The sequence below is a fragment of the Ahaetulla prasina genome, chromosome 1, assembly GCF_028640845.1.
Source record: "Ahaetulla prasina isolate Xishuangbanna chromosome 1, ASM2864084v1, whole genome shotgun sequence".
NCBI lineage: Eukaryota > Metazoa > Chordata > Lepidosauria > Squamata > Colubridae > Ahaetulla > Ahaetulla prasina.
In genome coordinates this window covers 30,697,494-30,724,586 of record NC_080539.1, presented here as the reverse complement: position 1 = coordinate 30,724,586, position 27,093 = coordinate 30,697,494, and the positions used below count along the sequence as shown (strand labels likewise).

Sequence of the window (27,093 nt, the reverse complement as noted above, 5' to 3'; positions counted from 1 at the left end):
CTATTGTAGTCGGATACATGTCTATATGGTTTTATTGCTTTTATTGTTGTAAGCTGGCCTGAGTTGCCTCACGGTGAAATGGGCAGCAAATAAATAAATAAATAAATAAAAATAAATAAATAAGAGGATGATTAGCAGTAAGATGAATATACTCAGTCACAGCGGCTATGAATGCACTTTTGGAAGACCAAATTAGAAACAGATTGTCATGGAGAAAACCTGTCCATATTGGTCACTAGTAATCAACACTGACTTGTTGGAACATAACCCCCCAAAAAATTGTCTAAACACTGACTTTAGGGGCAGTATTTGGAGAACGAATGTGACTAAATTGGAATAAGTCTGGCATATTCACCACATGAGGGACGCGATGGCTCAGGGGCTAGGACGTTGAGCTTGTCGATCGAAAGGTCGGCAGCTCAGTGGTTCGAATCCCTAGTGCTGCCGTGTAACGGGGTGAGCTCCCGTTACTTGTCCCAGCTTCTGCCAACCTAGCAGTTTCGAAAGCACGTAAAAATGCAAGTAGAAAAAATAGGGACCACCTTTAGTGGGAAGGTAACAGCGTTCCGTGCACCTTTGGTGTTGAGTCATGCCGGCCACATGACCACGGAGACGTCTTCGGACAGCGCTGGCTCTTCGGCTTTGAAACGGAGATGAGCACCGCCCCCTAGAGTCGGCAACGAATAGCACGTATGTGCGAGGGGAACCTTTACCTTTTTATTCACCACATTCTTAAGAATATATTCTCAAACAACATACATCAAAACCAAGGAATTTCCTATTGACAACTCAATAATTCAGGAAAGTCTGAGGCAAGAGAGGAATACCGTTTTTCTTTCAAGTTTGGGTCTCTGCTATTTTTTTTTCCCTATTTCCTTCTGGGCAGTAGGAAACATACATTAAAGCTTGCACAAATCTGTAACCTAATCCAGCATATTCCTAGTACAACCTTGGAGCCCTCTTCTGGCAGACATAGCCAAATCATATCATATATTGTAGAGCACAAAGTACAAAGAACTTTAGTTAATTATTCCAGTTGTTTCTGAAATGGTTACTTTCTAACTAGGAGCTGCTTGGTGATTCACCTTTATCTCAAAGGTAGTTGTGCTTTTCTAAAAACTTTCAAAATACCCCCTGCCTTGGATTTTAAATTACAGAATTGCAGTTGAAATGTTGCCTCTCATTTCCATCCCAATCTCCCTAGTCCATCATGGTAAATTACCATGTTATCCTTAAGGTGCTTTAATTCCTTCATCATAAGTAGAAATAGAGACCGGTTTCAACATATTTCACATACTTCAAAACAATGTGATCTACATGTCTATGCAGATACATTGCATATCAGTGTGATCTACATGCCCTTTGGAAAAGTATCTATGGGACAATAATTTGCATTAACCACAGTATCTAGTTTAATTCTAAAATAAATTAAATGACAAATATCAAAACTGTAGAGATTAGTTTTCTTGGCAACAATACAGAAGTGGTTTCTACTTCCTTGTTCTAGAATCCAAATCTATAGATTTGATACCATCATTTTCTCCCATTTAAGTATTAACCATGCATAACTTCAGGTGAGCTTCTTAAAGGGAGACAAGTAACCCTAGATACTGCTGCCTGCTAAAGATATGAAAATAAATGAAAACATACGAAAAATAGTAAAAATATTAAGCCAGGTGTATGAAAACCATTTTCTTGATCCTCAGCAATTTACAATCAGATACAGATTTCTCCTTATAAATGTACCGTATTTTTTGCACTATGAGACGCTCCAGACCATAAAACGCACCTAGCTTTTGGGGAGGAAAACAAGGGGGGGAAATCTGCCTCTGCCTCCGAGGAATTTGCCTCATTACAACAAATAGCCTGGTCATCTTCAGCACAGTCTGATTTAGCACAAGCAGCTGATTGGCGGTTGGATTGGCTTCCAGGAATACCACTGATCAGCTGTTCCAGGCTGCAGGGATCGCCACCGATCACTGCCAATTGCCACCTCCATGCACCCCATTTTCAGCTTCTGCATGCCCCATTTTCAGCCTTCACGCGTCGCATTTTCAGCCCGTTCCAGGTGGTGGCGATTGCTACCAATCACCACTGCCTGGAACGGGCCGAAAATGGGATGCACACACAGAGGCCAAAAATGGGGCGCATGGAGACCGAAAATGGGGCACATGGAGGTAGCAGTGGGCGGCAGCGATCTCTGCAGCCTCAAACAGCTGATCGGCGGTATTCCAGGAGGCCAATCAGTTGCTTTGTGCTAAATCAGGCTGTGCTGAAGCTGACCAGGCTGTTTGCTGCAAGGAGACAAATTGCTGGGAGGCAAAGGCCGAAGGATGGGGGTCAGCAGGTGGGTGGGGCTTCAGCAACATTCACTCTATAAGACGCATAGACTTTTCCATCCACTTTTGGGGGGGGGAAGTGTGTCTTATAGTGCGAAAAATATGCTACTCCTAATAGCTGCTCCTTCTTGCATCAAGTATTTATAATTCTTTTCAACATTACATGAGCTAATATAAAGCAAATATGAGGGTGAGCAGATACATATATTATTTATGCATCAGAGACTGCCTTTAAAAAAAAATTGTAGTCATGAGGTAGCCAGTGGATGGAGTTTTGTTGTGATGTCTCCATAGGGGAGCAGGTTTGGCCTTCCCCTTTTTGAGATCGGGGAAGGTAAGCATTAAGACTATTGGATATTTATTACATCTATTTTATTGCTGTTGCCATTCAAAATCTAAAAATTATATACCATTGTTGATCAGTATGAATTGAATTTCTTTGATGCAGTTTTGGAGGTCTTGGGGAGGGGATGATACAAGCTCCGAGTTGCTAATTCCTTGCCTGGAATGATAGCTGCTTTTGAAAACTAGCAAATAATCATGTTAATGACATTGTAAATATTAGGCCTGAGTATATTAATTGTTGATGCAAATCTAAATTATGACTCAATGTTCCAGTTTTTTAATTTTCTCAAATCTTGATGAATATTTCTTTTATGTAAACTGAGAGCATATGCACCAAGACAAATTCCCTGTATGTCCAATCACACTTGGCCTATTCTATTCTATTCTATTCTATTCTATTCTATTCTATTCTATTGACAGGAAACATATAAAATTATTTGTGATATCTACTGATATATTTTTTTGCCCCTTCAAACATTACATGGAGTATAAGATTTGCTTGACTATGATTTAACAGTGTAAATGCTGCTTTATAACAGTATGCATGCTCCCAAAATAGAAAGAAAATAATCAGGATAGATTTGGTTGGGTCTCCTGCTTTTATCTGAAGGAAAAAGACAGATTCATTGGAAAAGTAAATTGGTTCTTTCTTTTCCTTTTTAGGTTGTGCAGTTACTGTGACCATTCCCATGAGCTTGAACAATTACTACAAGTAAGTGTTTTGCATTGTCATGGGTAGCATCTGCACATTGCAGAGATAGTGCTGAAAAAGCAAGTATATTGGGCAAACATCTGCTCTCTTTTGGCTTTTCAAGTTCAGATGAGGGCATGGAGATATCAGCCACTCCATTTCTGACTGCAGTGCCAGGTTCCCAACTCCCATTCAAATGTTGACTCTCCCTTCTGCCAAATGACCTTACTTTGGCCCACTCATTCACCAAGCCCTTGTTTGCTACCTTCTGTCCTTCAGAGCCTATGCCAAAGGCACCCTCAAGCACCACTCCTTCTATGAAGCAATGCTGCCTTTCCTCTCGCCAGTCCTCCTTTTCATTTTGTGCACCATTTGGATCTTCCAGTCACCAACAGATATCCTGGAGACCAATCCGCGGCTCTTCTATTTCATGGTTGGGACGGCCTTCGCAAATATCTCTGTAAGTTTCATCCTTTCTGCTTCAAAGTCAGGCTTCCAAAAGGCTCAGAGGTCAGGAAGAAGAAAGTTGCTTTGATTGTTAATCCATTTGTCTGAGCCAAACCAGGCATCCTTTTAGTCTCAGTCTTCCCCTCTCATGCGCGGACACACACACACACACACACACACCTTCCACAATTTCTACAGCAGCTGACATGACTGCCTGCACTGCTGCTGGTTACAGTCCAACACCACTTAACAAGAGAAACCTAAAGAGGAAGCAGGGGGCTGAATAAGCAATAGGAATAGCACTTAGACTTACATACCACTTCACAGTGCTTTACTGCCCTCTCTAAGGGGTTTACAGAGTCAGCATATTGCCCCCAACAGTCTGGGTCATCATTTTACAGACCTCGGAAGGATGGACAGCTGAGTCCACTTTGAGCCTGGTGAGATTCAAAATGCCAAATTGCTGGCAGTCAGCAGAAGTAGCCTGCAGTACTGCATTCTAACCACTGCGCCACCACAGCTCTAGGTAGAAATAACCATAATCGGTGGGCAGTTTCCATTCCATTGAGCCCATATATGGTTTACTACAAGACATTGAGGTTGTTCTCCAGAATTAAATCCAAAAGCCAAAAACCAGGTTTTTGGATAGGAATTAAAATGGATGCCTTAAAAATACCTAAATATTTGGCCCCTCCCAGTCTGGAGGCTTCTAAAGGAATGCTGAGAGGCCACATCTAAGCCTTGGGATGTATTTCTTGCATACTGATCTAAAATGATAATGCCAGTGGTGAAATTAAGCCAGTTCTATCCGGCTCGGGTAAACCAGTAGCGCCAACGGCAGAAGGCTCCGCCCACCTGCCTGGATGTCATCATGTCCTGTTTTTGACTCTGCATATAAACAGAAGGTCCTGCACATGCGCAGAGGTGTCACGTGCACAGTAGTGAAGGTAAGTAAATTTCACCCCTTGATAATGCCCAAAAGGCCTCAACAGGTTCTGTATTTTATCAGGATAGGGATTATAAAGATCAATGAATGTACAATGCAGGAAAGCAGATTCTGGTCAAATACTATTAAAAACTGCTTTTAACAGTTAATTACTTTTATCAGCAAGAGTGATGGAATCCATTATTTAGAAAGCCAATGGAAAATGCTGAAGCCCAATCTAGCTCAGAGTTTTTCAAACCTGGCAACTTTAACTTGTATGGACTTCAACTCCCCAATTTCTCCTAGAATAGCAATCAGTGGAGGTAGGACATGAGTTTGGATGTGAGAGTCTTAAAAGTGGCCTGTTTTTATTTTATTTATTTATTTATTTATTAAATTTTTATACCACCCTTCTCCCAAAGGACTCAGGGCAGTGTACAGCCAAAAATAAAACACAAGATATATACAATTAAAAAACAACATTTAAAACATAGCTGTTCCAGTTGCCTGGTTCTTTTACGTTCCGGAGCAGTGTTTTGTTTTCAACTACAGCAACTATAAGATACGTGGACTTCAGCTGCTAGAATTTCTCTAGCCAGCATGGTGGGAAAGATAAAGGGCATGTAAGGAAACCAAAACCAAACACTACAGAACCCAGTGTAATTGGAAGTCTCTTTAGCAAGTCACAGATTGTGTTGTTGTGTACAAAGAGAGCACATGTCATGTTAGAAGGAGTCAGGGTATTCCTGATTCCTTATATTTACTCCTTATATTTAGACAGTCATCAAAATGGTGGACAATGCTAAATTGAAGTAGCCCAAATATTCAATCAAGACTGTGTATTCTCAAATATTCTCAGCATCCTTTACATTCGCCAAATGATTTACTCCTGGAGCAATGGATTACTTTAAGAGGGGCACAGGTGTTGGGTCAACTGAAACAGCCAGCCCCGTTTCAGGGACATTTAGACTATAATTCTCAGAATTCTCAACTAGCCTAAATTGGGGGGGAAACCAAACTCAAATTTCCTTCTTCTCCCCCTAACTTCCTTTTGATGTTTTGCCCTTTCTTCCAGTGTCAATTGATCGTCAGTCAGATGAGCAGCACTCGATGTCAGCCAATGAACTGGCTGCTTCTTCCACTTGCACTTGTTATCCTTGTAGTGATGTCAAACTTGGTACCAGAACAGGAAACGAATCTCCTCTATTTAATCACCATTGTCATCACGTTGGCACACATTCATTATGGAGTCAATGTGGTAAGCCATTCCACAAGGTTTGGGGCTCCCTGAATTGTCCATTTCAGCATTGCCCTACTTTCCATGTATGGCAACAGGTGATAGAGATAACTTTGGAAAACATACCAATTGTTGACTTATTGTTGACCCACTGAGATCCCTTCAGTTGTCTTCTTGGTTGATTTATAGACAAACCTGTACAGGTAGTCCTCAACTTATGATGACAATTGAACCCAAAGTTTCTATAGCTAGGCAAGACAGTTGAGTGAATTTTGATCCATTTTTTAAATCTTTCTTGCCACAGTTGTTAAGTGAATCACTGCAGTTGTCAAGTTAGTAACGCGGTTGTTAAGTGGCTTCCCGGTAGACTTTGCTTGTCAGAAGGTCACAGAAGGTGATCACATGACCTTGGGACACTGCAACTGTCATAAACACATAATGGTTGCCAATCATCCAAATTTTGACTGTTTGAAGAAGGGGATGCCTGTGTGAAAAATGGTCATAAATCACTTTTTTCAGTGCTGCTGTAACTTCAAGCGGTCACTAAACAAATAGTTGTAAGTCAAGGACTACCTGTATTTTTCACAACTTTGAAATGTTGTTTATCCACCACTTGGACTGTTTTTTGCCATAGAGAATGGGGTCGGTGTAAGCCAGTATTGGTAACTGACTAAATAAATTAAAGTTGCCTAAAATGTAAGATCAAAATCTGTTTTTAAAGTAACAGATCTGTGACCAGAGCTTGAATAGGAGTTCCCATTGAGCAATACAAGTTGAATAAAGACAAGATTTTCATTCATTCCTGAAAGGAAAAGCCACCCTTTCACCTATTTTCTATGCAATAGTGATGAACTTCCAGGCTAATAGGCTGCAGTTTAGCTGATCGGCCAGAAGTTTATTACCATTGGACTGATGCTGGCTGTGAAAACCTGCATGGATATATTTTTTATAGCATTTCTCTTGTTGTAATACAATAATAGAACCAAAGCAATCTCAAACTGTTGGGTGATTCTGAGAGTTTTGAATTTGTACTGAGAGACTTTTAAGTCTAGGGAACTAACCATGTGGGTCCACATGCTAAGGTTTGGGCCCTTTCTTAGATACCAAAGGGTATGAAAGATGTGGTGCTTCAGGGAATCCAAAACTTTCAATTAGTAGTTTTAAAAAACCCGACAGGAGCTTGATAGGTCGTCCTTGCTTAAAGATCAAAGCTTTAGCCACATCCTTCAGACCTGTTAAAGTAGGATCACCTGTTTACCTAGAATATTCTTCCCAGTTCTAGTTTGCCTTGAAATAATGTCAGTGGAAAATGGATTACCTGGAGGATTGCTAGACTGACATAAAGCCATGTACATGTATACATCCGAACTAGCCTTTGTTGTTTCTCTGTGTCATCTAATATATGTGGGTATATGCCTAATTTTGTATTTATTTATTTCATTATGTTTATGTAGTGTATATTTGAGGTGGTGACCCTTTGAGAGCTGTATGCAACAAAATTTCATTTTAATGTATGCCGCTTAGTGTACATTCAAAGTGACAATAAACTTATTCTAAGTCTTAAGTTATGCTCCAGACAAAGAACGTGAATGCACAGACGGGGGTGGGGTTGGGGAAGCTTCTGCATATCCAGCCTTGTTTTCAGGTTTATCTTCATTTGCTCTCTTCTCTTTCCATTTAGGTGAGGCAGCTTAGTAAACACTTCAACATCCAAACCTTTTCTTTACAAAAGCCCAACTCTGATTGACTAGGCTTGGAAAAGGTATCATCAGAGGAAAACGTCAGCCTGCAGTCTTCAGAGGCACTGTAAATTTGGTAGCCTGTGTAAATATACTTCAACCATCACCATGGAACTAGATTTAACCTGCTTTGGATGGTTTGGGGGGGGCAAAGAACATGTAGGACCCAGAAACCAGAGAGGGTGGTTGTTCATGTCTCCTCCCCTGCTGCTTCATGCCACCTTCCAGAAACGTGCACAGTAAAACTACATGATCAGGAGAGGACCTCATGGAATCCTCAAAGAAAGATCATCAGGCACAAAGGCATGGACGGTGGCTTTAGAACTGTAAGATTGCCACAGAACTGTCATCATGGCTATGCTGCGAACGAGGGGCCCAGAAAACTACCTTTGGGAACTGAAGTACATCATTGCAAACTGTTCCACATCCTAAAATCAGAGATCCAGTTATATAAGAGGGTGTTTTGTTTTGTTTTTAAAAAAAGAAACAATTGATTCTTCTAAAGAGCTCAGAGGTCACAACTTCATTAAGCCATGACTAGCCAGTTATGTTTTCCCAAATGCCTTTTTTTAAAATCCTCTCCCTCCAAATTGTGGCCCGTGCCTTGTGAAGAGAGAGAAGGGCCACAGCAAATGGTGTAATTTCAAGCATCGGGGAGGATTGAGAGGCAGACATTTTTCCTTCATGTTTATCATAGGATTAAGTTGAGATTGTGATAAACAACATTACCATCTTATGGCTTAAGGTTGGCTTGCATTAGAATTTTTTATTAGGTGTGGTGCATACTATTTCTGAGTGACACTGCTTTTCTTGGGTACAATTAATTGAAAACAAGAAAGGCAAGTGATTTTGATCCCCATGTTCGGTTGTAGTAATGGTTTGTTTCTGTTTATTATCTGGTTGGGAATCTGTTGAACAATTGAGTGATGGTGAAGACCCAGCACTGATTTTTCTCTTCTGTTTGTACTTTATTTGAGGAAGATTCTTTTTTTTTTGGTGTGTGTGTGTGTGTGTGTGCTTAAATGAAGAGTGCAGCCTAAACCCATTTTTCTTGGAAAGGTTGCACCCGGAAGAAAGTGAGCACAGAATTTTTTTTTCCATATGTAATTATTGGCAGAGGCAACTTTTATGAATGGTTTGATAAGGAGGTTTACTTGTTTCATTTTCTTTTTGTGGGTGACGCATTCCATTCTGTCGAAAACATTGAGTTGTGAAATTATTATTTATCTTTTCTTTTGTAAAAACGAAGCATTATGTCAAAAAACAAAATGTACGCAGTGTAAAAATCCTAGAACTAATTCTTGCCTTCATTCCTACCCCTTCTTTTTTGTAAATAGTTTTATTTTTCTGATTCTCAAGTCTTACCCCAAATGCTGTGTCTGGTATGGCAAGAAACAAGGAAAGCCCCGATTCTCATTATTAGCAGGAAAAAGGAATTTCTAGGCACGGATGGCAAACCATTCTGATTTTTGTTTTGTTTATGTAATATTCCATTGCTGTGAAACAAAACTTGAAATGGGGGAAGGGAGATTTTTATTCGTATCAAAGCACTGCACATGGAGTAAAATTTGGGTGTAAAGAAGAATTGAGCTTGCTTGAATATTTGATGTTGCAATAGTTAAAATAAAATAAACCAGTTGTCAATCATAAGCAACAGTAAGAAACAGGACATGTAGTTATAATCTCTTGGAACCATTTTCTATTTTTAAGAAGGTGGTCAGTTCAGAGGAGGGTCTGCCTTTACGGTTAAGTAATGAATCATTGTTGGAACATTTGGTCTTCGGTCTCTTTCTTTGGGATAATAGTGTTTATCTTGGAAACAAAAGATCAATGGTATAGTTTTGCACAGGCTATTGTGGCATAAGAATCCTTTAGACAGAAAGTGATGGCTATCCACAGAAGCCAATATTCTTGGGAAGCAGGGTTCCTTATATGTATGCAGGCTTAATGTGAGCTAGTAAATGATCCATTAGATTCTGCCTAGAAGCATGCATATTATATGGGAACATCTACACTTGTGATGATCAAGAATGGTGCCACTGCAGCTTCCGGCTAACATTTGCTTTTGCATGAGCTTGCTGGCATGTTATATGAGGCAGGTTTGCCTGTCTGTCTTCACTGGAAAAATGTGATTCTTCTTTCCTACCTATCAGGGCTTCTCAAGAAGGAATTTGGTGCCTTAAATGACTCTCCTCAAGTTGAGGGAAAAGTCAGCTGTCTTAAAAAAACCATTCTTTAAGTGTTGTCCAAGTTAAAGGAGTAGCATCTTTAAACAGGAAAATAGGTTTGTGGATTTTTTCTTTATTTTATTATTGATTTAAAACTGATTGCAAGTTCGGTGAGAGTCAAATGCACCATTGGTGGGGTTTAAAGCACCCTATTTGGGTTCATCTCTACTGTTCTGAAAATAAAGGTACTGAGTATTGAAGTGATGGACATTTTGTCACTTCAAGAGGTGGGTGTAACCACTGGCTTCAAGTTCTTGCTTTCTAGATTACCTCAGTGAATGGAAGATGGCATAGAATGGGATGAGGGCAGTTGTAACCAGTTCTTCAGCAGCGTGCCATTCCCTTGCATCCTTTTTTTTTGCCATTTTAAATAACTATTCCATTTTATGTTCCGAAAACAGATGTTTGTTCTGCCTTGATTGACTGTTGTCTACGTATCTGTGCTTTGGCCCTTGAAGCAAACCTGAGGGATACAGAGGATGATTTCTGGCCAAAGCAACTCTAGGGGTCTGATGCCACATAGCTCTTTTCAAGTCCCTCCACAGTCCAGCAAGATTCAGCTTCTGCTAGCAAAAGCTGAATCCCAAAAGTGGGTTGCATAGAGAAGCAGATATTGTAAGGGCTGGGCCCAGAAACCATTTGTATAGTCCTCATATATTAAAATACAACAGTTCAGTAGGTATGAACAGCAAGAAAACCTGTGGAATGCTAACTAGCTAGAACCCTGATGACTCATGGTTGTAAGTCCAATAAAAATTATGCATTGGGGCTATGTTCATTTCGACTTACAGTAGTAAATTATTCAGGGGTTTAAATCTTACATAGATTGTTGACTGTTCTCTGTGATTTCAGGAAAGAGTATGTTGAGTAAAAATATTTCATGAAGACTGGCATCTACCCACAGATTCACTGAAGAATAAGACCAGTGTCCCCCATCCCACCCTTCCCAGTGCCATTTTTGCTTGAAGTGTAATCCTAAAATGTAAAGCTTAATACTAATGGTATTCCAAATCTCCCCAATCAATACCCATTGAACTTGTTTTTCAGTTTAAAAGAGAGAGAGAGAGTAGATAGGAATCCATTCTCCACATTTAAGTTGACTCTGGAATACAGGCAAAATAAGTGCCCTTTTCGGAGTAGGTTCTGTCTGAAAGCAAGAATAAACATAAATATTGGACCAATTAATTTTCCTTGCTTTTTGATTAACTCTGTGACCTTGGTGTTTTCAGAAAGCCATTGGCCAAGTCAAGTAAAATATGAAATCATTAGTTCTTTGTAAGATACCATACCTGGGGAGAGGGGCAGAACTTGGAAGAGGTAGCTTTACTTTCTCCTGCTTTTTTCTCCAGAAGGGGAAAATAATAACTGGGTCTCTTTGGGGAAGAGGGTGTGTGCCTTGGTCTTCATAGGTGCTGACTGCCAGGAACAGTTTCCTACCCTTCGCGGGCAAGGGAAATTCTGGCTTGTATTCTTTGAAGCAGATTCTGGGCAGTACAAGCTGTGTCAAAGCAAAACTGACTGTACAGATTACTATTGGTGTTAGTGGGGAAAAAATACTTTCGATAAGAAACTATATAATGTCATTGTGGGTTGCTCCACAGTCTGTCACCCTTCATCAAGATTCATGTCTGTCTTAATGTATTGTGGGAGGTTGACAGTTTGGCAATGGATTTTAATTCTGATCCATTGAATGCTATTATTACTGATAAATATTTATTGTATTTAAAAACTTCAAAAGCCTATAATGACATAAAACTTCAATAAATTTTTCCAAGCTTTTTAATATCTCATCTCTTGGGTGCTTGTTTCATTCTGGAAAGGAAAGTATTGGAGGGCTGTCATTTATCAAACCCTGAGTTGTGTCTGTTAAAAACAAGTGCGAGACACAAGAGGGTCATAACAGAGTCTTCCTGGACCAGGACAGATGTAACTTACAGATCTAAGAAGTACGATTCTCAATGCTATCTCTTTTGTGTTGGCATTAAATGTGCATAATTTTATTTGCAAAACGTTGATCTTAAAAACAAAAATCTATCTGCCAATCAGTATTTGTCTATCAGAGTATTCTAAAAATAAAATAACACATGTCAATCAGGGGTGGTATTCACTTACCTTCGCTACCCGTGCGCACGCACTTCACTTGCACACGCCACCTCCGTACATGCACAGGGCCTTCCGCGCATGCACAGAGCATGTCCGGGCGGGTGGGCGGAGCCTCCCATAGCTGCCGCTACTGGTTCGTCCGATCTGGATAGAACTGGCTGAATACCACCACTGATGTCAATATAACAAATAGCAAAAGTATTAAAATGTGTGGAAGTTCAAAAAATGCTGATACAATATTTTTTGCTCCTAGTTGGGAAGCTACAGGTTCTTTCCAAAGGTTGCAAGGAAGAGGTGGAAGAAAGGGATTTGGCTTTCAGGAGGCAAGTAACAGAAAGGAATTTCACAGAATCATAGAACCATGTGACTGAAAAGACCTTGGAGGTCTTCTAGTCCAGCCCTCTATTCAAGGCAGGAGTTCTTATGCCATCCCAAAAAGATGGTTGTCCAATTTATTTGGAGCAGAGAAAAACAATGCCTATCCTGGCAATAATATAAATACTTGTCTAAAAAAAGAGACAAGGATTAAATATGACACAAAGTACAACTGCTGTGGTTGCCTGAATCCAGAGTATTACCGTGATTTAATAAATAGGAAGCCTGATTCTCTGCAGATGTTTTGGATCAGTTTCCATCAGGCCTAGACATGGAACAATCAAAGCATTGGGGAGTTGCAAAATATCTAGCAGGCACCAGGTTGTTTATCTTTGATATTAGATGATGTGAATAGGTTTGTTCTTAAGAAGACCTGGAGACCTTGAATGCTCTCCAAGGATTTAATTCCCCAATTCATTGCCGCAGAATAGCCCAGTGTGGAAGTTCATTTTCAACAGCTCTCGGCAGGTCTTTCCATTTGGGGTAATAACAACAGAAATGCCTCCTTTTCCAAGTCCATACTTTTCTGCAAAAGAACTTGCACTGGACATGAAGAATTGAGTCCCAGTCTCAAATGGCTGGTTTTTGTTCTCCAATTCAATGACCCACAAACCAACAGGAGGCACAGCTGACATCAAAAACCAATTCAAGAGGATGCTTCAAGATGGTTGCTTTCCAGAGAGTTGTGATTTTAACCTGTTAGATCTCCTGGGTTATTCTGTGTGAGAGAAGTAGTGGCAGAAATGAACAATTAAGGAGACCAATGCCAGACAGTGGCAACAACTGAAAACCATCTCATAACTGTGTATCTCAGGGGTGTCAAACTCAAGGCCCACGGGGCCGTCCTGAAACAGCGAAAGACCGTCCCGTGGTGCTTCTGCTAGCGAAAACGGAGCTTGGAAAGATCCCACGCAGCTCTCCCAAGTTCCGTTTTTGCTGGTAGAGGGTTGCAGGAGGTTGTCACAGTGAAAACAGCTCAGGAGCCCATTTTTGCTGGCAGAGCGCTCGGGCTGCCACAGGCACTCTGACATGAGTGACATTGAGCTGGCCATGCCAGCTCCGGCTCCCCAAGGTCAAACACAACCCTGAGGCGGCCCTCAGTGAAATCAAGTTTGACACCTCTGATATATCTGAACACATGCTGTTGCATCCTTTGATGTAATAAAGCAGCCAAGATGCTGAAATGGGAATTGGGTTATCCTTGGTTTGACTCTTAACATAGACTCATGCAATGCAATTAAGCCTAAATTTTAGTTAACAAAATGCCTCTGTTGCCTCCAAACCATGTGATGGCCTGGCTCACACAACATATTAACACAATAGAGCATTTCTGTAGTAGTTGAATTAAGTAATGCAAATTTTGTTTTGTAGCTGATGAACAAGTTGCTGGTCAACAGCCTGAAAAAAAAAATGAGTTCTAAACGTTGACTACATGGGCCTCATCCTCACTGCAAAACACTTTTCTCCAATTCTATGGCTACTCTTGGTAGATTATTTATAGTGTTTTCAAGATGACGATAAAGATATAATTCAGTTGTAGAATCTCTGTTTTGGAGGAAGAAAGTCCCCGATTTTATCTTTAATTTTTCCAGGTAGAGCAGGGAAAGACTTTAGTTGGAAACCTGCTGCCAGTTAATATAGACGATACAGGTAGTCCTCAGTTTATGACCACAACTGAGCCCAAAATTTCTGGTGTCAAGTGAGAATTTGTTAAGTGAGTTTTGCCCCATTTTATGACATTTCTATGCCACAGTTGTTTAGTGAACCACTGTAGTAGATAAATTAGTAATCTGGTTGTTAAATGAATCTGGCTTCCCCATTGACTTTGCTTGTCAGAAGGTTGCAAAAAATTGATCACATGACCCAAGGACGCTGCAACGGTCATAAGTATGAACCAGTTGCCAAGCAGCTGAATTTTGATCACATGATCATGGGGATGTTGCAAAGGTAACTGAAAAACGGTCATAAATCACTTTTTTCAGTAGCCATTGTAACTTTGAACAGTCACTAAACGAACTGATGTAAGTCTAGAACTACCTGTACTGTGCTAGGTGGCAAGATGAGCAACTTCGCAGAACAGTTGAGACCGCCAAAAATGTTAAGTGTATTCTTGGAGTTGTTGATTGTGTTCCTGACACAGACATTTAAGAATGAAGCACCCATGCAAGAAGAATGGGCAGGTGTGTCATGCATGCTCTACAGCAGGAGTGTCAAACTCAAGACCCACGGGCTGGATCTGGCCAATGAGGCGCTTAGATCTGGCCCGCGGGGCCACCTTGGAAACCGCAAAGGACCAGCCCGCGGTGCCTCTGCCTGCGAAAACAGGGCTCGCAAGGGTTGTGCACAGCCCTCCTGGGCTCCGTTTTTGCTGGCAGAGAGCTGCAGGACAATGAGCTGGCTATGCCCATCCTGGCCATGCCCACTTAGCCGCCTGAGGTAAAATACAATCCTGTTGCAGCCCTCAATGAAATCGAGTTCAACACCCCTGCTCTATAGAGATTACAATCATATCCTGCCTTCCACCTCCTTTTCTCCCCAAATTCTGAGTCCACCCGGTGGCACTATAGCAGGGGTCTCCAACCCTGGCAACTTTAAGCCTGGAGGACTTCAACTCCCCAGCTTTGCTGGCTGGGGAATTCTGGGAGTTGAAGTCTTCCAGGCTTAAAGTTGCCAAGGTTGGAGACCCCTGCACTACAGCATATTCTGTAGATAGCTTTAAGCAGATACCTTCACTCACCATCTGAAATGTCCAGCAGATCTTCCATTTCTTGCTGAATGCGCAGGAGGAGAATCTCCTGCAATAGCTCCTCCCGCAGGCTCTTTGGCGCTATGCCCATGCGCTCCAGGGTTTCCTCGGAGAGGCGCAAGAGAGCCTTGCCAGAGATGGCATGGCTATTGGCTGCCTCCAGCAGCGGGCTGCCTGGAGTTCCCAAGGTTTTTCCTCTTAGCCAGGCACACACTTCGGTTGCTGTCCACTGTGCCACCGGCCGCTTTGCTTCCTCCTCCTTTGAACCCTGTAAGGAGCCAAGCTGATCTTTTAATTGTCTTTCACCTTTAGCGCACCACGTCAACTCTCAACAGTTTACTCTGAGTGCTCACCATTCCTTTCACAACCACTCGAAGTTACAATGGCACTGAAAATAGTGATTTACAACTAGTCCTTGCACTCAGGACCGTGGCAGCATCCTTATGGTCATGCAATCAAAAGCCAGACACTAACCAACATTTATTTATGGCAGTTCCAATCCTGGGGTCATGTGAAGGCCGTTTGCAACTTCAACTGGCTTCTGACAAGCAAAATCGGCAGGGAAATCCTGATTTGATATGACCATGTGTTCCTCTTAACAACAGCAATGATCCACTTAGCAGCCACGGCCAAAAAAAAAAAAAAGTCATAAAATTGAGAGTGACTCACTTAACACCTGATTTGCTCAGCAACAGAAATTCTGGTGCCAATTGTCCTAAACTGAGGACTGCTTGTAACGAAAGGAAGTTTTGCTTTTTGAATCTCTCAATCCTTTCTTAATTCTGTGCCAATAACAGAAGTACATGGAAAAAGCCACGTTGGTTAAACAAACAGGATATATTTTTTCTATTTATTCAGCACATTTGCAAATTGGACTTCAGTGGAAGGTTCTCAGGGCAATATAAGCTTAAGAACAAAAGCAAATACAGCAAAAGTAAATGAAGTGCACCCCACCCTCCCACACAATAAGCAGGCAATATTCAACACTGGAACCACAATGTTCCTCCAAAGGAGGAGTTTTACTGTACATCCCATGTCAAGTTCTATAGACCACCAGAAGACAGATAAAACATTATTATTACTGGAATAGTAAGCAGCAAGATGTTATTCAATGGCACAGGTGTCAAACTTGCGGCATCATGTTGCTGTCACGTGACATATCATGACATTTCCCCCCTTGGCAGAGTTGGAGTGGGCGTGGCCTGCATGTGACGCATCTGGCCCATAGGCCGCCAGTTTGACACCGTTGTTCTAAATGCTTACAGGAAGATAGACTCTATGCAGGTATGACCAGTGGTGGATTGCCCCCGGTTCGGACCGGCTCTATAGAACCAATAGTAAAACCAGCAGGAAGCTCCACCCACTGACCCAAATGTCATCAAAACTCTTCTGTGCATGCACAGAAGAGCACGCGCCCATGCGAGTGGAGCAAGCGCGAGCACACGGGCACGATGCGAACCGGTAGTAAAGGTAAGTAGAACCCACCCCTGGGTATGACCGTTCATTTAACAACAATTCAAAGTTGCAATGGCCTCGAAAAAAATGACTTAAAACTTGTCCTAAGTTTAGCTAATTTGATTATGTTGAAGGAACACAGTGTAAGAGTTAAATTAATTCAGTAAAATGAGAGGTTATGCAAAAAAATGCTTTGACTTGGCACTAGTTGTATAAAGGTATCATCAACTAAGAACCCCAGGAATTTTTTTTCCTGCCAAATTGTACACTAACTGAAGCTTCCAGTTAGTTCTGGACAAGGGTGAAATCCAGCAGGTTCTGACAGGTTCTGGAGAACCAGTAGCAGAAATTTTGAGTACTTTGGAGAACCGGCAAATGCCACCTCTGGCTGGCCCCAGAGTGGGGTGGGAATGGAGATTTTGCAATATCCTTCCCCCAGAAGTGGGGAGGGAATGGAGATTTTGCAGTATCCTTCCCCTGCCACGCCCACCAAGCCATGTCCACAGAAATGGTAGTAAAAAAAAATTGAATTTCAACACTGGTTCTGGAGAATGATATCAGTAATCTGTCCTGGAAGTTACCAAAACATAGTAACTGTGACTAGGTTACTTTTGCCCCAAACTTTTGGCTAATGCCACCCAGAATCACTTTTTGTGAGATGGGAAGCCTTAAAAATATAATAAATGAATGAATGAATGAATGAATGAATGAATGAATGAATGAATGAATGAACGAATGGATGACTGACTGATATCATTAAGATATCTGAAAATGTTGGTTTGGCAAACATGCTCAAACTGAATACTCTCCTTTGGAGAGAATAGCAATCCAAAACTGGTTGAACAATTGTATCTTGAACCAAGTAACTGGAGCACTCAACGTATTGGAGCTTAGAGGTAATAGAGAGAGAAGGAGCAGGAAGAAGATGGCACTCCAAGCTCAGATTTCCCATCCCTATTGTTACTTTCTAAAATGCATTCTCCAGGTTAAGAGAAGAAAACCTTATTGCTCTGGACTCCAATTTCCTAAACGAGTTTGGCTACTTACCAAGGTTGATAGCATCAAAGCTGCTACTGGGAGATCAAAGGAATTCTTGCTATCTTTAAACCAAAGTCCTCTATCAGGTTGATCAAGGTTGTTCTCATGCCATAACCGGTTGCAAAACAAAGCTTGCGATCAATCTAAACTTATTTAGATTGCCTAGTGTTCAACCACTATTGCCTTCCACCAGTTTTGCTCAAAAAAGAACAAATTTGTGACCAAGCCATTGTTAAGAAATCTTCTAGATTCAGCAGATTTTACAGTAGTATATAATCAATCAAAACCTGGACAATAAAGAATACAATCAATATAATGTAAAGTCTAAACTCTCTGGCCAACACCAGCATGTTCCATTCAGTTGTGATATTTCCACAGGTTTTCTTTCTGCCCCTTAAGGGAGAATGGAGTTACAAAAATTATTATTCATTATTAACTAGTAGAAATGATGGAAGAGCTTAGAAGGAATTAGAAGGTTTAGTAACACAGCATCTGTTCTGTGTATAGAGTGGACCAGATTCAATAAGTGTCATTTTCAGTCAGAGATATTTAATTGATAAAGAAGGTGGAGAATATCCTTTTCCATCAGAGGCCCTGCAATACAGTGCCAGGTGGTTTAGTTTTGCCTGATATGAACCGGCCTCTTTTCCATTATTGATCTGAGGGCACCTCCATTACAGCTTATTCTGATTAAGGGCTTCTGTGGTGCTTTGGATTCATTCTCCAAATGGTGCCTCGGAACATCCAGGAGCAGTTGGTTTGTTCCAAGATGTGCTACGTTCACACTCCTGCATGCTTAAAAGCATTTTTTTTTTGAGACAAAGCACTCTACAACACTGTACTATACACAATTTAAGATGGTCTTAGAACTGGATTAATGGATAAGCGCATTTTGGCAAGAATAAATCCAATGTAAATGGTTTGCCATTGTTTTGCTCTAGAACATAAAAGTTACAGAATCTGCACTCTGCATAAGGATGAAACATTTATTTGCAGATTGCTGGAGCCAGAGGAAGGAAAGGAAACAGAGTCCAAAGTGCTTAGTTAATCTCCAGGAAGGGGACAGCTCACCTTCTCTAAGCCTGCAGGTTCTGCTTGTGATTCCTCCATGCCGTTCAAGCCTCCCGATCCCCTCTTAGCGTTGCTCTCCATTGGGATCATGAGCTGAAGGAGCCAAGCACACAAGGCCATGAAGCAGGTGGACAATATACTGCTGACAAAGCAGAAAAATCATTTTAAGGAAAGGATCCTGGAATCCTCTGATATACATTACAAATAGTTTGGGGTTTGGATCATTGTGCAAAAGGCTGCCAGCTGGTGAGTTAATATAAAGGCTTTTCATCAACAGCACTCAAAAGTCACTCTTCTTTCCAAAAACCGGAATCCCATAACCCAGGAATCACCAACCTTTTGGCCCTCAGGGACCACTAAATTCATAATTTTAAATCCCGTGGACCACTGATATGATCTGCCTAATGACCGGCTGGGTGGGCGTGGCTAGGGGGTCATGTGACTGGGTGGGCATGGCCAACTCCTCGCCTCCCTGCTTGGGCTCCTTAGGGCCTCAACAGGAAGCAGTTGTTGGAGCTAAGCAGCACCTACGAGAAAGAGTTGGCAAAACAGCTCAGTTCAAATTAGATCTGACCGAGAAAGAGGCTTAGCAGAAGCACTCCACTGAGGACTACGAACATAGTCTTTCCAAGCAGAGGGAAGACCTGCAGGAGTGCAAGCCCAGGTACCGGTGCCTGGAGGCTCAGCGGGCTGAGATGGTCAGCCAGTTCCAGGCCATGATGCAGTCCCACTGGAACAAGGTCCTTTGGCTCTTCACCACCAGCGGCATTTTCCTCCAGCCTTCACCCAAAGCCCCGCACCAGGAGGCTGAAGCAGACCCCAAGTTGGAATTTCTGCTCCCTTGACCCAGTGATGGCTCATATCCGACATCCAACCCATACAAAAAGACCCCGAAGGGGGAGACGCTCTGCAGCAACACAAACGTTTATTGCATGTATCTGGCCCAGGGGCCAGTTGGGACAATGCTATGATTGGGCCATGTGATGGACTTGAGGGTGCTGGGCAGGGACTTGGACTTTCTGTTGGGTGGGGAAAACTTGGGAGCTTTCAGATTCAGGTTTTTCCTACATAGGAACCCTACCTACCTACGTAGATTCCTACGACATCTCCGGACCCCTCCACAATTGGATAACAATTGGATAATCAACAATTGGATAACAGCTTTCCTGTCAAACAGACAACAAGTGGTCAAAATGTATTTTGAATGTATTGATGAAACAGTTAAAGCAAACCTCTTTAACACATTCTTTGGCTCAGTCTTTGTTAACAGTGATGGCTCATATCCGACATTCCCCAATCATACTAACAATGAGTACAACGACTTAACACATATAGACTTCACAGAAGATAATGTTGAAAAAGCTCTTCGCAACCTGAAACCATCTTTATCTATTGGGCCTGATGGACTATGTGCATACTTCTTAAAAAAACTTTCAATTAATATAGCAGAACCCCTAAGCATAATCTTTGATAAAGCTTTCACGACTAGTTCCCTTCCCAAACTTTGATCTCTAGCCACAGTCATCCCTATCTTCAAAAAAGGAGATCCCAGCCTAGTTGAAAATTACAGACCAATCTCTCTATGCTGCGTCACCTGCAAAGTAACGGAATCTATCATCAACCAATCCATTACCCTCCACCTAGAAACAAACAACCTACTCTCCAACAATTTGGTTTCAGAAAAAAATTATAATGTAACTTACAACTTCTCCACTGCAAAAACATATGGACTACTAATCTTGATCAAGGCAAAGCAATAGATGCAATCTACATAGACTTCTGCAAAGCTTTTGACTCAGTAGTACATGATAAACTTCTCCTAAAACTAAAATCCTACGGCATTTGAGGACCTCTTCACAATTGGATAAATGCCTTCCTGTCAAACAGACAACAAGTGGTCAAAATTGGCAAAGCTCTATCAAATCAACAAAGCAACAGAGCAACAAAGATGATTAGGGGACTGGAGGCTAAAACATATGAAGAATGGTTGCAGGAACTGGGTATGTCTAGTTTAATAAAAAGAAGGACTAGGGGAGACATGATAGCAGTGTTCCAATATCTCAGGGTTGCCACAAAGAAGAGGGAGTCGGGCTGTTCTCCAAAGCACCTGAGGGTAGAACAAGAAGCAATGGGTGGAAACTGATCAAGGAAAGAAGCAACTTAGAACTAAGGAGAAATTTCCTGACAGTTAGAACAATTAATAAATGGAACGACTTGCCTGCAGAAGTTGTGAATGCTCCAACACTGGAAATTTTTAAGAAAATGTTGGATAACCATCTGACTGAGATGGTGTAGGGTTTCCTGCCTGGGCAGGGGGTTGGACTAGAAGGCCTCCAAGGTCCCTTCCAACTCTGTTGTTATATATTATAAATCCTGTTCCTATCAAAAGTGGTGTCCCCCAAGGCAGCGTTCTTGGACCAACGCTCTTCATACTATACATAAATGATCTCTGTGACCTTATCTCAAGTTATTGTGTTCTCTTTGCTGATGATGTCAAACTATTTAACACCACCAACAATACTTCTACCCTTCAAAAAGACCTTGATTTTGTGTCAGAATGGTCAAAAACTTGGCAACTCCAAATCTCAACCAGCAAATGCTCAGTCTTACATATTGGGAAAAAGAACCCTAACACTAAGAACAAGCTTGATGGACATAACCTTACAGATGACCCCCACCCTGTCAAAGACCTTGGAGTTTTCATATCAAATGATCTAAGTGCCAAAGCCCACTGCAACTACATAGCAAAAAAAGCTCTAAGAGTTGTAAACCTAATTTTACGCAGCTTCTTTTCCAAAAACTCTACACTACTAACCAGAGCATACAAAACATTTGCTAGACCTATTCTTGAATACAGCTCACCTGTCTGGAACCCATACCACATCTCTGACATTAATACAATTGAACACGTTCAGAAATATTTTACAAGAAGAGTTCTCCGCTTCTCTGAAAACAACAAAATACCTTATACCACCAGACTTGAAATCCTGGGTTTAGAAAACTTAGAACTCCGCCAACTCCGACAAGACCTGTGTTTAACACAGAGAATCATCTATTGCAATGTCCTTCCTGTTAAAGACTACTTCAGCTTCAGTCGCAAAAATACAAGAGCAAACAATAGATTCAAACTTAATGTTAACTGCTTCAATCTTGATTGCAGAAAATATGACTTCTGAAACAGAGTTGTTAATGCTTTAACGCACTACCTGTCTACAATTGACCTCACCCCATTCCTAAAAGGACTATAAGGGGTGTGCATAAGAGCACAAAAGTGCCTACTGTTCCTGTCCTATTGTTCCCTTTCATTATATCAAATTAATATAGTTGTTGCATACTTTTTTTATTTTATTTGCATTTATATCCCGCCCTTCTCTGAAGACTCAGGGCGGCTTACACTGTGTTAAGCAATAGTCTTCATCCATTTGTATATTATATACAAAGTCAACTTATTGCCCCCAACAATCTGGGTCCTCATTTTACCTACCTTATAAAGGATGGAAGGCTGAGTCAACCTTGGGCCTGGTGGGGCTTGAACCTGCAGTAATTGCAAGCAGTTGTGTTAATAACAGACTGTCTTAGCAGTCTTTTGCTTATATATATATGTTTATATGATGTGTTGTTGTTTTATGTTGATGTTTGTGTATACTGTTGTGACAAAATAAAAATAAAAAATAGGCAGTGCCCTATCAAATCCTGTTCCTGTCAATAGCGGCGTTCCCCAAGGCAGCGTTCTTGGACCAACACTCTTCATATTATACATTAATTATCTCTGTGACCATATTATAAGTAATTGTGTTCTCTTCGCTGACGACGTCAAACTATTTAACACTACCAACAATACAGCTACCCTTCAAAAAGACCTTGATTTAGTGTCAGAATGGTCAAAAACTTGGCAACTCCAAATCTCAACCAGCAAATGCTCTGTCTTACACATTGGAAAAAAGAATCTGAACACTAAATACAAGCTCGATGGACATTACCTTGCAGATGACCCCCACCCCGTTAAAGATCTTGGAGTTTTCATATCAAATGATCTAAGTGCCAAAGTCCACTGCAACTACCTCGCAAAAAAGGCTTTAAGAGTTGTAAACTTAATCTTGCGTAGCTTCTTCTCCAGAAACACTACACGACTAACCAGAGCATATAAAACATTTGCTAGACCAATTCTTGAATACAGCTCGACTATCTGGAGCCCATACCTCATTTCGGACATTAATACAATTGAGCGTGTCCAGAAATATTTTACAACAAGAGTTCTCCACTCCTCTAATTACAATAAAATACCTTATGCCACCAGACTTGAAATCCTGGGTTTAGAAAATTTAGAACTCCGCCGCCTTCGACATGACCTGAGTCTAACTCATAGAATCATCTGTTACAATGTCCTTCCTGTTGAAGACTACTTCAGCTTCAATCACAACAATACATGATTTTACAATAGATTTAAGCTTAATGTGAACCGCTCCAATCTTGATTGCAGAAAATATGACTTAAGTAACAGAGTTGTTAATGCCTGGAATGCCCTACCAGACTCTGTGGTCTCTTCCCAAAATCCCCAAAGCTTTAACCAAAGACTATTGACCTCACCCCATTCCTAAGAGGTCTGTAAGGGGTGTGCATAAGAGCACCAACATGCCTACCGTTCCTGTCCTAATGTTCCCTTTGATTGTATCCAAATTTCATATAGTTATTACATACTTATGCTTATATATATGCTTATATATCTTATAGTTATTTCATGCTTATGCTTATATATATACTGTTGTGACAAAATAAATAAATACATAAATAAATAAAATAAATAAATGTGCCAATATGACATCTCTAATAAAATGGAACTTTGAGGAACTTCAAGCCTTGGAGTCTTCTTTTGTTTGGGGTGTTACTTGGAACCCTGACACCATTTTTTATTTGTTTTTGCTGTTCATTAGATAGTTTTAGTTTGGGCTGTCTCTGAAATTCAACATTTTTAGTTGTATTTATGTTTCCCCTAGTTTTGTATACTGCCCAGAGTTCACTGGACTTGGGTGGACAATAAATTGAAATAAATAACATAACATAACATAACACAACACAACACAACACAACACAACACAACACAACACAACACAACACAACATAACATAACATAACATAACATAACATAACATAACATAACATAACATAACATAACATAACATAACATAACAACATAATTCACACTTGATTTCTGTCTGGTACTAAAAGAAATCTTAGCCATTTTGATCAACATGCACTAACTTCTGAGATTTTTTTGACTAGGAAGACATTGTGTAGCTTAGGGGAAAAGGCTTCACAATGAAAAGTATGGCCACTGGACTCAAACGAAACCAAATCCTCACCTTCCAAATGGCACCTTTTTATATAACATTCACCTTTCTGGAGCATCTTGCCTAATTGCTTTGGCAACATCTTGCAAAAGCTTACCTAAGCACTCTTTCAAACAACCTACCCTATAAGAAATGTGCACTGAAGGCATAGGGACTGATATAATCATGAGAATCTGTGGTTACTTGCACACAGGCTGGACTGACTGGCTGTTAAATTGCATTAAAAGTGTGAGATTTAGAGAGATGGAAGCAAAATGACTCAACAGAAAACTTTAGGAATCTCACCATCTGTCAGACGTTCTGTACAAAGTCTTTCTCCCTCATACACACACACGAAAGAAAAGATGGGGTGGCCACAGGAGTGAAATCCAGCAGGATTTCTGACAGGTTCTGGAGAACCGGTAGTGGAAATTTTGAGTAGTTTGGAGAACCGGCAAATACCACCTCTTGCTGGCCCCAGAGTGGGGTGGGAATGGAGATTTTGCAATATCCTTCCTCCAGGAGTGGGGAGGGAATGGAGATTTTGCAGTATCCTTCCCCTGCCATGCCCACCAAGCCACGGCCACCAAGCCATACCACGGCCACAGAACTGGTAGTAAAAAAATTTGGATTTCACCACTGGGTGGCCATGATGTTGATATGTAGCCTATTCCCCCAATCTAGTCCTTTCTGATAAATGGGCAACAAGCAGGGGTAAAATCCAGCAGGTTATGACAGGTTCTGGAGAACCAGTAGCGGAAATTTTGAGTATTTTGCAATATTTACTTCAGTCCAGAGAAAGAAGTAAATTCTGGCTAAATATTGCACTTCTGAAATGTCACTGCTGATTTTGTTTTAGTTTTGTTCTCTTTTGTTTTGATAGCTGGCCATGCTTATTTACCTTTTAGCAATAAAAATATTGCATTGGGAGATCTTCTACTGCTAAAACATCTCACTTAGAGAATGCCAACCCTCATGAGATGAAACAATCATGCCCAAAGTTATTGTGGAGGATAAATATTCATGAGAATCGTCTGTACCGGAAGTAGCTGCCACTCCAAATTGATGCCTGGATCCCTTCAAGGCCCTCCACGCATCAACATCCAATATACAGCAAATTGCACTGCTGACCCTATTTCCAAAATTAAGTTTCCCAGCAGAAAGCAAACAGCTTAAACGTGACAGCTACAAATTCACTTCCAGACTGTGGACAAACGGTGAGAATACAATTTCGAGCCCTCCCTTTTGTTCAGAATTGATAAGGAGCATAAATGCCTGCAAGTTCAAGGAGAGAGATGCACTTACCAATGTTGCCGAAGTGGAATTAAATATTCCTAGGATCACCGATGTCGTGGACCCATGCCAGGTATTGAATCTTGTCCGCTGGGAAGATCTAGAACGGCCTTTAAGACACTCAAGAGTTTGTGTCCCTCAGCTTCAGCCTGGCTCAGTGGTAGAGTTGTTCCTCGCCTTTGTGCTAATCTCCAAACATACCTGGGGATTTTTCTCAGCTCCTTCCCCTCCCCTTCCCCAGTCTCCTCCTTTTCTGATTGCAAATCCAGGCAGGAGAGTCCTTGTCTTTCCTGACTTGCAGCCACACAATCAAACAGGCACGTTCATGTTCAGGTGTCTTGCAGGAGCCATCTGGGAAAATTCCCTCCTCTTTGCCTTATGGCTCTAATCTGAAGCACCTTCTTTTCACTCATGCGCAACCTGGCATGCATACACCCATCCGTGTTTGCTTTAACTTCAAGGCAATTTATGACTTGATTGATCCTGCTTCCTGTTTCACGCCAAGAAGGATTCATATCTGTGTGGATCTTATTTGCAAAACACACTAAACCAGGGGTCTCCAACCTTGACAACTTTAAGCCTGGTGGACTTCAACTCCCAGAATTCCCCAGCCAGCAAAGCTGGCTGGGGAATTCTGGGAGTTGAAGTCCACCAGGCTTAAAGTTGCCAAGGTTGGAGACCCTGCACTAAACCATAAGTAGTTATGCCTTGGAGACACCCAAACTCAGACCATAGATTAAGTTTCTATATATGGGTATATGTATATGTGAATGTTCCAACACTGGAAATTTTTAAGAAAATGTTGGATAACCATCTGACTGAGATGGTGTAGGGTTTCCTGCCTGGGCAGGGGGTTGGACTAGAAGGCCTCCAAGGTCCCTTCCAATTCTGTTCTTATATTATATTAATTATATTATATTAATTATATTATATTATATTATATTATATTATATTATATTATATTATATTATATTATATTATATTATATTATATTATATTATATTATATTATATTATATTAATTATATTATATTATATTATTATATTATATTATATTATATTATATTATATTATATTATATTATATTATATTATATTATATTATATTATATTATATTATATTATATTATATTATATTATATTATATTCTATTATATTATATTATATTATATTATATTATATTATATTATATTATATTATATTATATTATATTATATCATATCATATTATATTATATTATATTATATTATATTATATTATATTATATTATATATCCAAACCATAATGCTGGGTGATGTCTCAACCTGCCCTGGGGTGAATCAATGGTTCACATTCTGCTTTGGGATTGGTAGATCTGTCATTGTGAAACAAGATCTGAAGGGAAAGAATGAATCCCAATCTTCTTTCCTTCCCGCTCCATCCCCTGGGGGAATAGGGAGGGAGGTGCAGCTGAACCTCTTGTACGCAACCTAAGCACATTAACACCATCTGTCCTACTCAGCAGATTTTCAGGGAAAGAAAGAGAATAAGCAAACCACATTAAGCCTTATTTATCCCTTTCTGCAGGAGGACTTGCTTTTCAGATTTACTCCCATGACTGGGCTTTGTAGGTTGCTTGGTACGAAACCAGCCAACTCCACTGGCACAAACATTCTAGGGGAAATCACATTTGGCTGAACAGCAGTTTATGATGTGAACTAGACGTGGTCCTCGACTTACAATGATTTGTTTAGTGA

At 40.7% G+C, this 27,093-nt stretch overlaps 2 protein-coding genes across 6 annotated transcripts in view; one reads left to right on the top strand and one right to left on the bottom strand.

The window, feature by feature from the left end:
* The window catches only part of SELENOI (selenoprotein I), a 45,924-nt gene extending 34,183 nt beyond the window's left edge, over positions 1-11,741 (top strand). The window contains exons 7-10 of one of the 2 annotated variants that reach the window (XM_058164713.1): positions 3,348-3,396; positions 3,655-3,835; positions 5,823-6,005; positions 7,666-11,741. In XM_058164713.1, coding sequence (XP_058020696.1) covers positions 3,348-3,396; positions 3,655-3,835; positions 5,823-6,005; positions 7,666-7,794 — 542 coding nt within the window. In that variant the 3' untranslated portion in view covers positions 7,795-11,741. The remainder of the gene's footprint in view (positions 1-3,347; positions 3,397-3,654; positions 3,836-5,822; positions 6,006-7,665) is intronic. The other variant, XM_058164714.1, reaches the window with a different exon arrangement.
* The window catches only part of PBK (PDZ binding kinase), a 73,292-nt gene extending 47,422 nt beyond the window's left edge, over positions 1-25,870 (bottom strand). The window contains exons 1-3 of one of the 4 annotated variants that reach the window (XM_058164717.1): positions 25,372-25,870; positions 19,825-19,905; positions 18,740-18,881 (exon numbers count right to left, since the gene is read on the bottom strand). The gene's annotated coding sequence lies outside the window, so the exon portion shown is untranslated. The remainder of the gene's footprint in view (positions 1-18,739; positions 18,882-19,824; positions 19,906-25,371) is intronic. The other 3 variants (XM_058164718.1, XM_058164715.1, XM_058164716.1) reach the window with 3 other exon arrangements.
* Positions 25,871-27,093: the final 1,223 nt, after the last annotated feature.